Consider the following 17,809-nt stretch of genomic DNA (forward strand, 5'->3'; position numbering starts at 1 on the left):
ATACAATCTTTAACAAATATAACAATGAACATCCATTTTCATAGTACATTATAACATTGTGATGCCTAAACTTAGTTGCAACATTTAAAAAAAACAATTTGAGCTTTTAGTGTTGTTGTTTTTTTTTATGTATTCCGATACAGAATACCAACACTGTCAAGTAATCAGGACCATTTTGGGGAGTTATTGGCTTATTTGTTGTTATTGTTAACTAAAATGAAAACTATTAAAAGTCCTTTTTAGTATTTGAAATAAAGATGAAATAAAATATAAATATTCTGTGAAAAAACTGTTGCCTTGAAAACTAATTCAAATATACAAGGTTAAGTTCAAGTATTACAATTTCTACAATTAAAACTGAATTAAAGCTAAACAGAAATATGAAATAGTACATCAAAAAAAAACATAACAAATTGCTAAAACTTAAACTAGAATTCAAATGAAACCACGGACTGAATTAAACATGCAATGTGATTAGGTCATGTGACAACTTGACAATATATTATTCAAATCAGAGTGAGCAAAATGCAGCAAATAGTATGCTAATATTTCATTCTGAAAATAGGATCTGAGACGGATATAAACATTCATTACTTTGTCGTATCTGCTGCTAGAGCCGAAGCCAAAGATGAGCAGGTGACCGTGGGAGTCTGTGCAAGCGAAATGCTGCCCATCTGGAGAGCACTTACAGTCAAAGACCGCACCGTGGCCCTGACCCTCGATCTATACACAAACACACACGTAGAGAACGAATGTTTTGAGACACAGTAATCACCAATAAATCAAAAGATTTGCATAGATTTGTGATGCAAACTGAAATGGAGTGTTGCCAGTTAGTTTACCATGTTAAAGTAAGAGCGTATTTTGACTCCTCTTGCCAGATCCCAGACGATTGCGTTCCCATCATGCCCAGCAGAGAAAAGAACTCTAGAATCAAATGGATGTGGCTCCAACACAAACACCTCATCCTCGTGGCCCTGTGGGTGAAGGGCCATAACGACAACATCATTCATTACATATTGCCTCATTTCAGTCATTCTGGAGCGATCTTTACACTCTTACCATCAACACATGAATAAGGTTCCCTGTGTAAGAGTTCCACACTTTCAATGTCAAGTTGTTCGCAGCGGTAATGACTGTGCTGTCATTGCAATCCCAGGCCACCATAGTCACCTTCAGTTTGGTAACTTTGTCCTCTAAAGGTGGAGGGTTGTACTTGCTAAAAAGACAGAAATTAAGAAAATTACTTTTTTTCAAATTAGTGTGCCATTTCTAACAGTGCTCTACAGTTGGTCTACTTTTGAAGAGCAAGAGCAATGAGAGACAAACCAGCATAGAGAAAGACACATAAACATGCATTCAAATTATATTAGCAGATTAACAATTTTGAATTAAAATTTTACATGAATTACTAGAATCTTCACAGTAATCATTTTTCTTTTTTATGTCATAAGGTTTATTTGCTTAAAAACTTCCTGCTTATTTTTTTGAATTCCAGACTTTCACATTTCAGTGTGACTCCCCCACGGTAATTGGACAAGGATTGTCGAGGTTAACATGTGAACATGCAGATAACTGAATGTTTATGTTTCTTCAGACTGAAGGGAACTTTATCAGTTTAATGAGAAAAGTGTACCTGAAGACTGATTTATCAAAAAAAATAACAAATAATAATAAATCAAACCCAGATGGGATTTGTTTGCTTATATTATATTGTTTGCATTGTTTTATTTAGTGAAGATGATCGGTTTTCCAAATAGAATATGAATCCACTGTTGGAGTTGCATGGCAAATCTGTTCTTGTTGCATCTCAGTCACTCCTGTGCGGTCAGAATCAATTGCCCTCAGGAGACTTCAAAGTAATTATGTTGCTAATGGTCAATTGTTTAGCAAACAAAATGTCACTTTAATGCACAATTAATTGAGCCATACTTTTGAAGAGTGATTAACTTTTTTTATACCCAGGTAGTTTAGTGGCCATGTCCAGGAGAATGCTTCGCCAGTCCTGCTGCTGCAGCTGCCATACCCGCGCTGTGCCGTCTCTACTGCCACTCACAAACCTACACACGCAGAGGTTTATCCTCAAAAATGTATTCTATACCAATATCAATGAAAATTAATGAGGCACACTGATAAACATTTAATCCACTAAAATGTAAAACTTCATTGCTGCCCTAAAATGTTTAGTAAAATGTGGTATAACAATAATAAATTCCATTTCTACTATTTTGAATTAACTTGCAGAAGAAGGAAAATAAGCTGAAACTCACAAAATTTTGTAAACATAACAGGTTAATTAAGTTAACTGGATAATAAAGAGTTTTTGTTTTTAAGTGTACTAAATGTGGCTTTTGTATTGTTGACTATGCATTACACTACAAGGTATGCGATGTGCTCATACAGAACACAATATTTTATCAGCTTCCTTGAGATAAAATACAATCAATCAGTGTTTGATTTTGCACTAAAACCACTCATAATTTAGTTATTACAATATTTTACTCTCTCTGACCCTTAAAATATTATGGTCGGTTTTTGCTACTGTACCTTTAAGACCTCCACTGGCATAGTATTAATGTGTTTACATTTGCTTAAACTGTGTATGTGCACCACTCTATAAAACAGTGATGAACGCAGTATGTGAACAGAAAAAAAAATTATTCTTGTTTTCCAGTAACAATATCTAAACAATGGGAAGTAAAATTATATAATTTCATTTCCAGAGAATGCATACTAAATTATACCCCCCCCCCCCCCAAAAAAATACAAATAAATGCTTAAAGCTGTGGTTCTCAACCCGCGGCCCGTCACAAATTCAAATGTGGCCCACCGTACGCTGAACACACACACACAAAAAAAACTTTGTTTTACAATTCATTTTATTTTTTACATTAATTTTAAAAAATGTAGGCTACTAAAGAAATATAAACTATAGCCTATTGTTTTTATGTGAAATTATTTTGTTTTTCATAAATTATTTTCAGACATGAGCAGACTTACTCACATAACATTACGAACACATACAAGCGCGCACTTCAAGAATTCAATTCAAATAGTCATCAACAGCCATTAGTTCGGTAAAAGGGAGAAAAAAATAAATGTGGAGAATAGTCGCAGTATCAGTAGTGAAGGAGGATTTTCAGTTTTCCCCCGAAACTCACTTGAAGAAGTTCAAGCAAATGGAAACACCACATACTACGCAGCAATCATCCTTAATTGAAGAAATGTGGCAAAACATCTCTGGAGAGATCCTTTAATATTATTAAATTCGAAAGTGCTTTCCATATTTGGATCAACATAGGCTACATTTGTGAACGCACATTTTCTGCAGTGTCGCACGTCAAGTCATGCTCCCGTGCGCGTCTTACAGACTGCATCTTAAAGCCTCTGATACTTTCTGCGTCTGCGAGTTCGCTATGGACCGCTAGATAGGCGTGACATAAAAATCGGCATCGGAGAGTGTGTGCCGAGGCTCTGAGCAGACGACCGAGCGGACAGGTGCGCGTGGTCAGTAGTCTTCAAAAGCACAATTGCACATGTGCAGGCAGTGTGAAGAAGCCCATTGCCAATCGAACCTGTGCAATCCGTCAATAAAGAATATAAAGACAATGATGTGCAATAATTCTGGGCAATTGTTTGTTCACATGTTTGTTGCAGAGCGGATCATCAGCATGCGCTTTCGGAAGTATAAATAGAAGAAGTCCGTGTCCGGATTGCTCATGCGGAAAGTATAACACAGGCTTTACAATCGCAACTTCATTGTGCTGTCACTACATCGAGGCGAATTTCGGAAAATTGTTCAGTTCCAGACAGAATCAGGTGTTTTATTTATGGGGAGTAGAATTATTTATTTATTTCAATTAATGTAATCGATTAGATATCATAATATTTAGGCTATAATATTATAAATCAGGTTGTTTTGTATTGGTGACATAATGTATAAATTATATGCGTGTGGCCCACGAGACTTGTACTTGGACCATAATGCGGCCCGCTGGAAAAAAAGGTTGAGAACCACTGGCTTAAAGGGTTTCAGGTGCTTTGTCGACGTTGATGCCACCTTCACATTAAAAGTCAGAGGTTTGGAAGCATTTTAGATTTCGTAAGCAAGACGACGACGATAGTGTTGTGGACAAGAACAAAGCATTTTTCATCTTGCATCAAACTTGTATTTATTTAACATAATTGTATGCATTTGAAAATTAGAGATGGGTTCTGTTTTAATGTACCCAAGTGTACCTAAAATAAGAGTTTAGTATACAGGTTTGTGGCTCTTAATTTCTTTTTATTAATTACCCAATTGTAAACTTATCTTCACTGTTCTTTTTTATACATATAGTATTTGTATTAAATCTATATTCATTGACTTGAGAATCGAGTATAGAAAATCGAATCGAGAAGCTTGTGAATCGAAATCGAATCGATCTGGAACATCTGAATCGATACCCAGCCCTATTATTTTCCTACTCTCTCTTACTCTCCCTCTTCTCCTCTGTCACACTCTCTATTTCCCCCCTCCCCCAATGCAAAAACACTTGCTCATTAAAGTATCGCAAGTAAAGAACATAAAAGAGCTTGCAGAGACTGAATAAAGAGCTGGTGTGGATGGGCAACTGTCACATGCCTGTTGTTTAAGTAGAAAGACATTTCATGCACCTGAATTCTTGTATGATGTGTATCTAAAATGCATGTTTGTGTGTTAGGAACAAGGGTGTTTTTTTTCTGCTGACAACATCAGCTTGTAATAATAAGAGGAACCTCCACACACACACACACGCGCGCGCTCTCTCACAATCGCTCATGTACACAGTTAAATGGAGGCAGTGTTGCTCACCGATCACCACTATGGGAGAACTGGATGCTGTCGACTTTATCCTGAGGAAAAACATGAAGTCATTAAAAAACATGAGGGGAACCTCAAAATAATAATGAATTCCTGCAATATTGAATCCAGTAAAGAATGAAATTAGGTGCTTTAAAACAGTACGTTGATGCACAAACAATTTTAAAATAACTTTTTTTTTTAGAGTGAAGCTATTATATACCTTAGTGCTTTCGATCAATCAAAGATGATAATTTATGTTACAATTAACTAACTGCATATTCTTATGTAATTAAACATATTATTTAAAAGTTTGTAATCACAAATATATCTTCACACTAAATTGCCAAATGAGTGTTGAAACAACATAAAAAAGCTATATATTAAATATTTGTTTAATGGTATCTTTTTTTTTACTAAGTACTGTGAATGAAGGCAAGCATCACATATACCACAACTAATACTGATACTGATGCCTCTGTCAAATGCATTTATTTTAATTTATTTATGGGGATAAAATGACTAAATATAGGCAATGAACAAGAAAAATCGGTACCATAATTTTTTTACTAATATTACAGCTTTTAATTGAAGTGAACTATAAACAATCTTCACATGAAACCCTAATAATGAATTTTATTTTGTGCATTAATTTTACATTAAACAAGAAAATTACCAGGTAAAACATTTGGTATCAATATTTTTATGCGAGGACGGATCCTCGCGATGCCACAAATAATTACACTAATTTCCAAAATTATACCTGCATGCTTTTATTATTGAGACAAGCACACTACTGACAGGAGCAAACACAGGCAGCAAGAATATACTGAATATACAAAATATCCATAAACATGCTGAATGTGGGAAAAATATTAAGTAGCATAGCTACTTCAGGAAAGAAAAAAATTGATGTTATATGTTAATTATTTTCAATGTGATATTAAACATATTAATTGAAGAAATATGCAATTTATATTATATTACTGTTATATATGTAACATTTTTATAGTATTACTAACTAATATTATTGAAGTTTAAACAGCCCCAAACACACACACACACACACACACACAAAATGCAAACAACACACAAAAAGCATTACGTACAGTGTGAGACTCCAGCTCAGATATCTTCTCTGGTTGTCCATCTCCAAAGTAATAAACCCTAATGATGTGATCAGTGCTGCCTGTCGCGAGGAACATGCCACCTGAAATATCATCAAATTACCTAAACATTACATAAATTACATCATCATCATTAAATAACACAACACCAATGAGCATATAAACCAGAAAAATCTATCATTAACAAACATTTTGTCAATTTTCAAATATCGGCAATAATCACAATATTGCATTCATGAACAAGAAACTCAGATAGCTCAAATGAATTCAGAACGTGTATTTCCAAAGACATACACATAGAGGAAAGAACTAGAATCTGTTTCTATCTTTGTGTATGTGTCTATCTGGGTAAAAGCCAGTTGAGTGTTTCCTTTCTTCAGTAATGTGTATTTGAAGAGCTCCTGCAGTGCTGAACACTCTCTTTTTAAAAAGTCTGTCATATCTGTCTGACAACAGGATATTTATAGCCTCACTTGCAGAAAAATGTTTAAGCCAAAACGAACCGCTGCCACTCTATAATCTGCTATCAGCTTTCAGAACAATCAAAACATGGGAATGAATAATCACTTAATATCATGTTTCTATGGGACCACATGCATTCATATAATCATGGGCATGAGTCTTAAATATCACGGCTGATAGCCGATTACAATTTGAAGCTGACTTACAAAATTTGCAGCTGAATTAATCAAACTAACTGCAAATAAATCACATATATAAATATTAGATTCGAACAGCCCCAAAATTAAGGTTATGTGGCAAACTAAATCATTGACAAAGTGAGATAGAGTCAATATTGTTTGTTTTATTTCCATACAATTTAATTTTATCCTACCACTGATCTACAGTCCACAGAAATCTATTTAATTAAATTTGTCAATCTGTTCACACAGAACTGTGCATTACGTTGATAGCCCTAATAAATATAGATTTCCTCACACATTTTATTCCATTTGCTATCTCATATGATATATAAGATCACAACTGTATCATGTGTTATATTGTAAGCAGTTATACAAACTGGCAGATACCACTGATCAGTGTCTCAAAACTCCAAAAAGACTCTCTGTCCCATTTCACCAGGCTTTACTACAAGCTCAGTGTTTTAACAACAGCATTTTATCACATGGGTTCCTGTGACAGGGTGTGAATGATTAAATATTACTGATAAAATGAGAACAGGTAGAGGTTAGAAAAAAGCTTTGACACTTCTGTCCTACCGGCACTAAAAGAGGAACAGATCATCTGCACGCCTGGTCTGGGCCGCTCGATGAATTTGCTGGGTCGCTGCCTGCACACAGATGTACAACACACAGAAACATGATGAGTGCCAAAATATAGTCTCTTAGTAGTCTTTTTATGACTATTATTAAAGGTGAAAGGTGTAATATCTGCACTAAAATGGAACTGCAAAAATAATAAATGAAAAATGAAAACACTGAAACATATATTTTAGTTTGGTTCAAAAGAAAACTTCATGCTATAATTTATCTTTTCTCCTTTGCATTAATTCAACTGATCAAAAAGAGCTTTAAATACTTGCTCTGAATGGCAAAAAAAACTAAAAACCCCACAGATGTGTGTAAAAATAAAGGAAACTCACCCGAATTTGAGCGTGCGTGCGTCCCACTGCCAGAAACAGATGGTGCCATCAGCTCCAGTGGAGGACAGGAACCTCCTATTACCACTGCACAGAGGAGAAAACTACACACACACAAGCGTTCGTCAAATAATCCTGACAAAACATAGCACAGTTTCCACAAATATATTAAGCAGCACAGCAGCTTTATTTAGCATATTAGAATGATTTCTGAAAGATGATATGACACTGAAGACTGGAGTAATGGCTGCTTGAAATTCAGCTTGCCATCACATAAATAAACATTACATTGTAAAAATAAACAATATATATTAAAATAATTAAAATAGAAAACTGTTTTTTTAAACTGTAATAATATTTCATAATATTACTGTTTTTACTGTTAAAATAAATGCTGTCTTGGTGAGCATAAGAGACTCAAAAAAAAAAAGTTAAAATATCTTACAGACCCAAAACCTTTGAACAGTAGTGTATATATTGGTGAATATATTGGTGTAGATCACAACTATATATAAATATTAGTGTATATCTGGCTACTAGAAGTTTACGGTCATTTTTACAGTAGTTCTGCAGTTTATTATAATTAACTCTATTTTGACTTCACAGTGAACAGGATCAGGAAGTGACTAATGTAGCAGCGTTGTGCTGCACACACAATAATTAGCTGTGTCTGCATTACAATAATCTCTGTATACTGTGCCATGCTGGCACAATTTGTTCACTGCAAATTGCATAAATTATGCTGTTGAGTTGTTTTAGTACTTTTTATTTTACTACTAATTGCAACACTGAAACAAGCATTTTCTGTAATGCTGCTTTGAAGCAACAAGTATTATGAAAAGCACAAATAAAATAAACTTGAATTGCTGGCCTGGTTTACAATGCATAATAAAAGTTAGCCTTCTTACAACAGCACTATTTCAAACAGGGTACATTTAAGGTTAAATGTTTATAAAAAGAGTATATTTTTGCATTATAACATAAAACAATCAATCACAACGCTTAGTATATATTTTTTTCATGCACAAACAATTGAGTTCTGTAACACTGGCTGGGAGAAAATCCATTAAAAGGTCCAAGTTCCCAGCCAAATGGAACATTAATCACCATTAATCACTACATTATTATCTTACAATGATGTGCAATGTGGTCATCTTTTGCAGTAATTTATTTTAACCACAAAAAAATACCTAAAAAACACTTTTATTGTAATAAACTACTGTTAAATCTTAAACAGAATCCTTTGCACTGGTGAATTTCTAATGCATGTCTCATAACATTGTGTCTGTTAGAAGTGATAAACTGTGACTGTAAATGTGTGTCGCACACCTGTAATGATGTGATGGATGCCGCGTGGCCCTCCAGTACTGCCAGCGGGGCGCAGGTCTGCAGGCACCACACTCTGATCATTTTATCACAGCTGCCGGCTGCCAGCAGGGTGTTCTCATAATTCACAGCCATGTCAGAAATCTCTGCCGCATGACCTCTCAGTGTCGCCAGCAAACGCCCATTATCCGTCGCCCAGATCTTCACCAAACAGTCGTCCGAACCCTGAGGATACACACCACACGGTAACCCCTCAGATCCTGCCAGTGTCATGGGTCAGAATGATTTTCAGACTCAGCCTTCCTTCAGAAGTTCTCTTTAGAAAGTTTGGTCTCTGTGCAGCCAAATAAAATCCACTAGAATTTAGTCAAGTGTTTTGCAAATTAATTAACTCAAGCAGAGATATAAGCCAAACATCTAAAGTTAAAATTATCCTCCCAGGTCCTCTAAAGATGAGCATATTAAGTCATTTAAATTTACTTAATACTAGGGCTGTGAATCTTTGGCAAGGCAGCAATTCGATTCGATTACGATTCATAGGTTTTCGATTCGATTCAAGAACGATTTTTGAAAATTTAGAACGATTCAATTCGATTCGATTCACAATTAAATTCGATTCGATTCGATTATAATGATTCGATTCTGCATTCTTTAAGTGCATTCACGGGATTATTTAAATGCTTCTACTAAATTATTTAAATGCTTAGTCAGGGGGCAAATTACAGTAGCATTTATGGTTAGAGAACCATAGATTAGAGGGAAAAAAAAACCTTTTGTCCATTGTTAAATGCTAGTTTAATGATGCGACATGGCATATGTAAAAATGTATGTAAGCCAAGTTTTTAAAAAAGAGCTTAAAGAGTATTATGTCACACCAGGGGCGTAGCCATAATTTCAGAAGTGACAGAAATGTCAAATACAATCATTTTATGTATGTAGCCTATATAATAATAATAATAATAATTATTATTATTATTATTATTATTTATTTTATTTTTTTTTACAAGGAATTATCTTCTTTTTTAATTACTTTTAATTAGCTGTAATAAATCAAATACACTGCTGGACAATAATCAATCATTTGTAATCGATATTTTTTTCCTAATGACAACTTTATGATTGTTTAATATACTAGGCTACATTTAATTAGCAATTATTTAAATGTTCTGCACAGAATAAGGTAGAAAATATACTTTATAGTTTCTGTACTGTAATAAATGTCAATTAGCACTGCATCATTCATAAATTGTTTGTGGGGGTTTTTTTTAGTTTCATCAGTTCATTCTGCTTTTATTCAGTTTAGCTTCAGATATAGCCTGGCACGTCTATGAGAGCGAGATCGCTTCTCTTTCAGTGTGAAAACGTCTTCATCTCTATTTAACTTTTCCTCTCCATCAGCGAATGATTCTGAGAGAAAACGTGCCAGATGTATGTTTGCTAATGAAACAAAAGCTACTTTCATGCATCTGATTATCAGATAAATCTCGCGCTCTTATTTCAAGGTCGTTGTTAATGCTGTGGTTAATTTTAAAAGTTTCCTTCGTATATTCGGTTCATCCGCATTGTTTAAAAACATTTATCATTCAATGGATCTGTGCGTATGATTTGGACACTTACATTTCTGCTCCGTCCATGCAATAAATACAGCTGTCGACGGCTCCGGCAACTCCGTCGGTAAGATGCAGAGAGCCATTGACAAACTACAGAAAAGTAAAACTACTTCACGTTAGCATTACTGGCCACGAGTCCTATAGATCACACGTCAGCTGCGTCAGAGACGAACGGAGCGCGAGCGCAATCCTGTGACAGTCAGTCGGTAAACAGTAGAGCACGTGAAGGACAGATAAGAGGCACGATTCATGAACACTCTTCAAGGTCTTCATTAATTCGTGCGTGTAGTAATTTAATGTGTATACATTTTGAAAGCATTGAATCGCTATAGAAATCGCAATTCATTCGATTCTTAGCATTTTGAATCGATTACTGTCCAAGATCGCTGATTCACGATTCAAAAATCATGTTTCAAGATCGATGCATATGAATCGACAGGGTTTGTAATCGATGCATCGAGAAAACGAGTGAATCGTTACACCCCTACTTAATACAATTACATAGCTTCAGATAAAAAGTTTGGTCTGTGCCAAGAGAAACACATTACCTAAGAGTGAGTGGCAATAATCAAAAACGAAAATAATTTCACCCTAAAACAACCTTATTGTTTTATGTATCCAAAACCACTTTGAAATTTTAACTTGCTCATAAAGTCAGCATGAAATCAAAATGCACTCCAGTTACTTAATTGCTTTACTTCAAATTGCTTTACTCCTGGTCTTATTGTGACATTATCCATGCATGTTATACCAAAGGAAAAAAAAACTTCCCTTTTCCTCTGAAATAACTTTCCTTTTTTACTTTAGATCTTTTAGAATTCTACTAGAGCCCAACTGATTTGCAAGCCTATACCGATATTAGGGAGTAAAAAACGACTGATACCGATATATTGGCTGATATTCTTATTAGCCTACATAAACAGTATATATATATATATATATATATATATATATATATATATATATATATATATATATATATATACATACATAAATTTTTTGCAATGATAACTGGTGATCAAACACTTATACTGATGTGATAAATATAGGCTTATGTAGTGGTGGCAGGGTATTTAACAATCAAACAATAAATTGAGTCTGACATCAGTGCACTTAACAGTAGAGGCCGACCGATGTATCGGTTTAACGGATTAATCGGCACCAATAGTTGATTGCTGGAACTATCAGTTATCGGCAAAAATCCATGCCGATAGTTTTCCGGGTTGCGTCCATTGCTGGAGCGGCTGAGAAGGGTCTGCTGTTATTATACAGAGCGAGAGCGGCCTCTAGTGGTTGAAATCACAGACAGCACGTGCTATTTGTTTAGACACGTGATAGTGCATGCTGAAGTGGTTGCAAGTTCTGTTGTTACCAACAGAGTTCAATGGAACTTACAACCATAGTAAGCTAACAGTGCTTTTGGGAAATGCACCCAAAAGCGGGAAACTTCAGATGCAGATTTAAATTCATCCGACAGAAAATCCTGCCACACCACACCATTCACATAGTTTTCCATTAAATTACATTATATTTGTCGTTGTTAATCGTTGATGATGAAATGTTAATCGTTGTTAATGTACATAATGAATTGTGTATTGTGCATTTTCAGCTAAAGTTTGTCTTTCTGTGGATCTAATAAAGTCTGTATGCTTCATTTATAGAGCTATAATATAGATTGCGCTTTCTCTTTCTGTTTGCTCCATTTTTTAAACACCGAACTTCAAACTCTTCTATGCCTCATTGTTTATTCTAAAAGTAACCCTTTGTCCGTTTGGTGATTGCTCGAGTTGGTGATTGCGTCCGGAGTGTATGTGATACCGGTGATACCATTTACTAATATTATTATTATAATTACTACTACTACTACTAGCAGTAGTATGGTTCAGTACTGTTTTTTTTTTTAATAAAGCTCTATTTTAGTTTTTGTTCAGTATCCATTTTAAAAGCTACGGGGCTCCAGACTAACATTTATAAAGATCATTTAGGTCATTTAATCATAAAATTACTATTGTTTTGCATTAATAAGTGCAGTTACTAATAATATTTCATGTTCATTTCTTGTTTATTTTTCTTTTGTTTATTGTTTATACAGATTTGACAGTAAAGCACTAAGCTTGAGTTAAGATGCATACAAAATGAACTTTTATTAACAGAAACAGGTGCAAAATCTACTTTTTATATAGAGAAAATGTATATCTTCCACTGTTATTAAATGTACCATTATTTTTCTAGCATATGGAACTGACCAACTTCAGTGATTATGTGTGATTTACTGGCAAATTTAAGAAAAGTTTGTGACTTTTCTTACTTCAAACACAAAAAAAAAAACAACTGTAAAGTTCTGACAAAATCGGATTTCTTGATGACTTGTTATTTTATAATAGTGATTTTATAATTTGGGGCGGGTAAAGAAATTTTACTTTATTTGCTGTGTGGGCTGGGGAGGGCCAAGTAATTTCATAAAAGCGGGACCAGCGGGTTGGAGAATCTGACCCGTGCATTACTTATCTGCATTATATGTTCATATGGGCGGCATATCTGGCTCATATCGGCCGTTAATATCAACTAAACGATATATAGGTCGGCTTCTAATTTCTAATTACAAAGGGCAATTGGATGATACTTATCAATATACAAATAGCTATTCAGGAACTGTTTTCATTTGTGGACCAGTCTTACTTAAAATCTATCTTACATGCAATTTTACTAATAAATATCTAACACTAGGGATGGGACGATAACCGGTTTTATTGATAACCGTGATAAAATGTGCTGAAGGTTAGTAATATCGTTTAAAAATGAATTATCATTAAAACCGTGTTTGATTATCGCGGTTTTAAGAACTCACTATTAAATCATGTCCAGCCAGCAACAGTCTGACGCAAGCGCAGCGCACAATGTTTTTTTTGTTTTTTTTCGAGAAGGAATGGCGAAAGTCAGTGACTTTTCTATGCTTTTCTATGCTTCTACACTTTTCATTGTAAGGAAGGAAATGCCACATAATTGAATCTTTCTTTAAATTAAGTGCATAGAGATGCTTGTTTTATTAGTTGTTTGTTGATTATTAAATATAAAACTTGCTGAAATGTTTTCAGTGTGAGCATCAACTATTTTTTGTCAAACTACTTAATTTTTGTCACTATAATCGTGATATTAAATTTTCATACCGTCCCATCCCTATCTAACACTATTTATGTTTTTTGTTAAATTTAAAATAAAAAATATATTGATTATTATTTCAAAATGAATGTTTTTATGCATCATCCTAAACATTCAGTAATTGCAAAATATGTAGTGGGACAAGTGTCAGTATCAATCTGATCTCAGTAAAATCTGTTTTTTTTTTTTTAGAAATATATTTATTTTTCAACAAGTCTACATTAAATATATCAAAATTACAGTAAAAACATTTACAATGTAGCAAATAAAATTTAAATAAATGCAGCTTTTCAAAATTCCTGTTTATCCAAGAATCCTCAAAAAATGTAAAAAAAATTATGATAAGTAGAAATGTTTCTTGATGTCACCAAATCAGCAGTAATGACTGCTGAAAATTCAGGTTTGCAGGAATAAATGGCATTAACTATAAATATATATATAACTTATATATAACTATATATAGAAAACAGAATTTTTATTTCATATCACAGTTTTACTGTTTTTTTTTTATAATATAATATATATATATATATATATATAGCCTTGGTAAACATAGGAGGCTTCTTACAAAAGCCTTAAAAAATTATTTCTGACCCCAAACTTGTATATCATCTCTTTGTTTTCTGCATAAACTTCATAAATGTCTTCCAACACAAATGTTACTATTTGTTACTAATACTACATTTAGCGAGTCCAATGTGAATTTACTGCAAGGAGAATCAAAAATGCTTTTAACTTAAAAATGCAGCACTGTGGCATTGCATTTCCATGACAACAGGCAGAGGACCATAAAAAAGCAAGCGCTACCTACAACTTGAACCCCATATATCATTCACAGCTTTATTGAAAGATGCTTTTTTTTCCCTTAGATAATCAGCTTGCAATTGTCCTCTTTATTTCATTAACATGATTTTAAAAACATGAAAATATCACTGTTCTTTCCAGACACACTGGAATTAACTGTGATAATAACATTGATTTTAGCAGGCCATGCATGCACATCGAATTGAGCAAAGAAAAATGATCCCCAAGCCACACACTGAGATGAACATTCCCGAAGATCTGTTAAACACAGACAGAATGCCAATGACACACTGGCTAATGGCTCAGGAATATGAAAGAGATGATTTTATTAGTGGCTCGCAGCCAATTCCATAAAAGAACACTTTTTTCAACATGCGTGAACAGACACTCCCCCTACGCTGGGAGAAGAGGAAAAAAGAGGAGGAGAGTGAAGGAGAAAACAGAGGGACCAAGATCGAAAGAGGAAAAGACAAAGAGAACAAGAGTAGGAGAGAGAAATAGAGGAAAAAGGGAGGGAGAGCCAGAAAGAGGGGGAGTAATCCTTGCTGTTCAGCCATTTTTAAAGCATTAAAAACTTGCAGAGTAAAATGGAACCCAAGATTGCCCACTCAAAAACACACATCAGCAAAACACAAGCTCAATCCTACAGAGCTCTGACAAATGTTAACTACAGCTCACGCCAAAGGCTGACGGTCAGATAATGTCCGAAAAATGCCTGAATCAAAACACGTGCACTTACCCAGACACACACACACACACACAATCTTTGAGAAGTTTGTATGATGTCACCGAGCAACAGTATGCTTACCCAGACGGAACATATAAACAACCTTTGACCTCTACACTTATCCCAGAGTCAAAGCATTATCTGTCCCTGTGAGATCAGAAGGCTCATTGTCTAAAAATACCCTTTTAGTCACTAGGAAATTAAGACAGAGTTTCCAGTGTAGCACAACATTGAACGAAGGAAAATAACTACTCAGTGAAAGTCCAACAAAAGCCCATAGACTCTGATTTACTAAGGACACGCACTACGGTTCAAATGTTAGGGGTCAGTAAGATTTTATTTATTTTTGAAAGAAGTGTCTTATGCTCACAGTAAAAAATAAAACACTGTGAAATACTATTAGAATTTAAACTTTTAAACTTTGTTAAACCTTTCTATTTTTAATATTAAAATTGTATTCTTGTGATGGCAATGCTTATTTTTTTAGCAGCTATTACTCCAGTTCTCAGAAATCATTCTAATATGCTGAGTTGGTGCTCAAGAAACATTTATTATTAACAATGCTTAAAAAAAAGCCTTATAATTTATAACAGTCCAATATTTATAGCAACAATATTTTTGTAGAAACATTATACATTTTTCAGCATTCTTTTTTTTTATAACATCATGTCTGTCCTGTCACTTTTGATCAGTTTAATGCATCCGTGCTGAACAAAATCGTACTGACTCCAAACTTTTGAATGGTAGTGTAATGTCTTTAAAATGTCCACAGTCCACAATAAAAGACTGTTGTTGTTGTTTTTTATTCAAATCTGTAAATAGGTTTCAAGATTTTGAAAAATGTAAAACATTATGATGTAAAATGTACATGAAATATTTAAATTTCTTCACTACTCCTAGGTCACTAATCAAATAAATACATTTCTGACACTGATCATGTGTACTACAGACACTTTCAGATGTTCTTGTTTCCACCGAAGCACAATACGCTCTCAGGAAGTTGGGATCATCATCAAATCATGCCAGAGAACATGATCATCAGGTTTTACACAAACTTATGGAGTTTGCAGCTCGAGTACTGCTTTCACTGATGTAAAAAGAGGACAGACAGAATACTAAGATACTCATACTGTTATGCTTATAATATAAGCTGTAATTAACAACTGTTTTCAACTAGAAAAACCTTTTTACTAGTGGTCACAAACTTTTGAATCAACATGCATGCAACAGATATCAGACATATCAAAACAGGCCTGAAATCGATACTGTGACACTTTAAAATATGATAAGAGCAATCCACATTCACAAGTATTTATTTATGCTTTTAGCCAAATCATCTTGCCGTGTAAAATAAACACAAGTTAAGTCAATGGCTGTATTAATGGTACTCCATGATAAACTATGGAACAGCACTTCTGAACCACAGTAACTACATACAGTGTGAACATATAACTCAAAACCACAGCTGCTTTCAGAAGCCTTGAAATCCCAAACCTAGTCAGACATCTGGACCAAACAGAGACCAGATTCCTCAATTCAATAGGCCATTTGAGACCATTATGTTCATTGGGGTTTTTCAATGTTTTAGCTCTTGACCTCAAGTGCTTTATTATTATGATAAATTAACAGCACGCTAAAAATTGTGACATCCCTTTAAATTCCATAATGGATAGACAAACTGTATGTATACAGTTTAATGAGGCATACAGACTAATTAAAGCCACACTGGCTTCAACACAAAGCTATTTAAATCTGCTACATTGTACTTTGTGATTATTCAGTACAATACTTTTATGTGAAACACATAGATTATCTAGAATTTATCTAAATATTAAATATTATATTAAATGTGTTCCTATAGCTCAATTGGTAGAGCATTGTGCTATCAAGCACAAGGTTGGGGGTTTGATACCCCGGGAACACATGATAGGTAAAAATTGATAGCCTGAATGCACTGTAAGTCACTTTGGATAAAAGCGTCTGCTAAATGCATAAATTTAATTTCAATTTCTTATTTAAATATAAATAAAAAAAACTTCATAGGTCAATGGTAAATGATGGAGTGTAAATGCACATTTATAATAGGGGATATAAAGAGTTGCCAGCATACAATATAAACAAGGTTTCCACAAATTTTCACAAAAACATTTATATTTCTGTCCTAGTCATTTGTGATTACTGTATAAATATTACAAATTTATAGCGATTACAAATCCTTAGCGAATAGCTAATAAATTAAAAATAAGTTTGGTATAGCTAGAAAAAATAATATTAATTCAATCAAATCTAGGCCTGGAAATCCAAACTGTGAAATTCCCTGATTTTTCACTTGTCCTTGAGCCTGTATAAATAAAAACAGCACTTAATATTCCAAAGTGTTAAAATGTTCTCTGAATGTTTTATTATTTAAATAAATAGTATATAGACTTTTTTGAAATCTCTGTTGAAAAACCAACTCTTCAATCCATCCAATTATCTCTCGCAATAAAACTCAACACCTCAATGTACAAAACATTTTCTCCCTGTGGTCAAGCGATTCAAATATGTTCCCAGATACTTATGCAAGCACATACATACAAAAACAAAATCAATGACAGCACAAGAACCGACAAACAAATTAAAATACCATAACCT

General features: G+C 34.0%; 2 protein-coding genes across 3 annotated transcripts in view; one reads left to right on the forward strand and one right to left on the reverse strand.

Moving 5' to 3' along the window:
- The window catches only part of LOC132129196 (armadillo repeat-containing protein 1-like), a 428,278-nt gene that overhangs the window by 112,631 nt on the left and 297,838 nt on the right, over window positions 1-17,809 (forward strand). The gene's annotated exons all lie outside the window — the stretch shown is intronic.
- LOC132128904 (PH-interacting protein-like) overlaps window positions 1-17,809 on the reverse strand; it is a 42,756-nt gene that overhangs the window by 20,093 nt on the left and 4,854 nt on the right. For both annotated transcript variants that reach the window (XM_059540300.1, XM_059540299.1), the window contains exons 8-16: window positions 8,879-9,100; window positions 7,553-7,653; window positions 7,170-7,240; window positions 5,932-6,032; window positions 4,835-4,875; window positions 1,962-2,060; window positions 1,063-1,219; window positions 843-977; window positions 595-723 (exon numbers count right to left, since the gene is read on the reverse strand). In XM_059540300.1, the coding sequence (XP_059396283.1) occupies window positions 595-723; window positions 843-977; window positions 1,063-1,219; window positions 1,962-2,060; window positions 4,835-4,875; window positions 5,932-6,032; window positions 7,170-7,240; window positions 7,553-7,653; window positions 8,879-9,100 (1,056 nt within the window). The remainder of the gene's footprint in view (window positions 1-594; window positions 724-842; window positions 978-1,062; window positions 1,220-1,961; window positions 2,061-4,834; window positions 4,876-5,931; window positions 6,033-7,169; window positions 7,241-7,552; window positions 7,654-8,878; window positions 9,101-17,809) is intronic.

Source organism: Carassius carassius, chromosome 46, assembly GCF_963082965.1.
Source record: "Carassius carassius chromosome 46, fCarCar2.1, whole genome shotgun sequence".
NCBI lineage: Eukaryota > Metazoa > Chordata > Actinopteri > Cypriniformes > Cyprinidae > Carassius > Carassius carassius.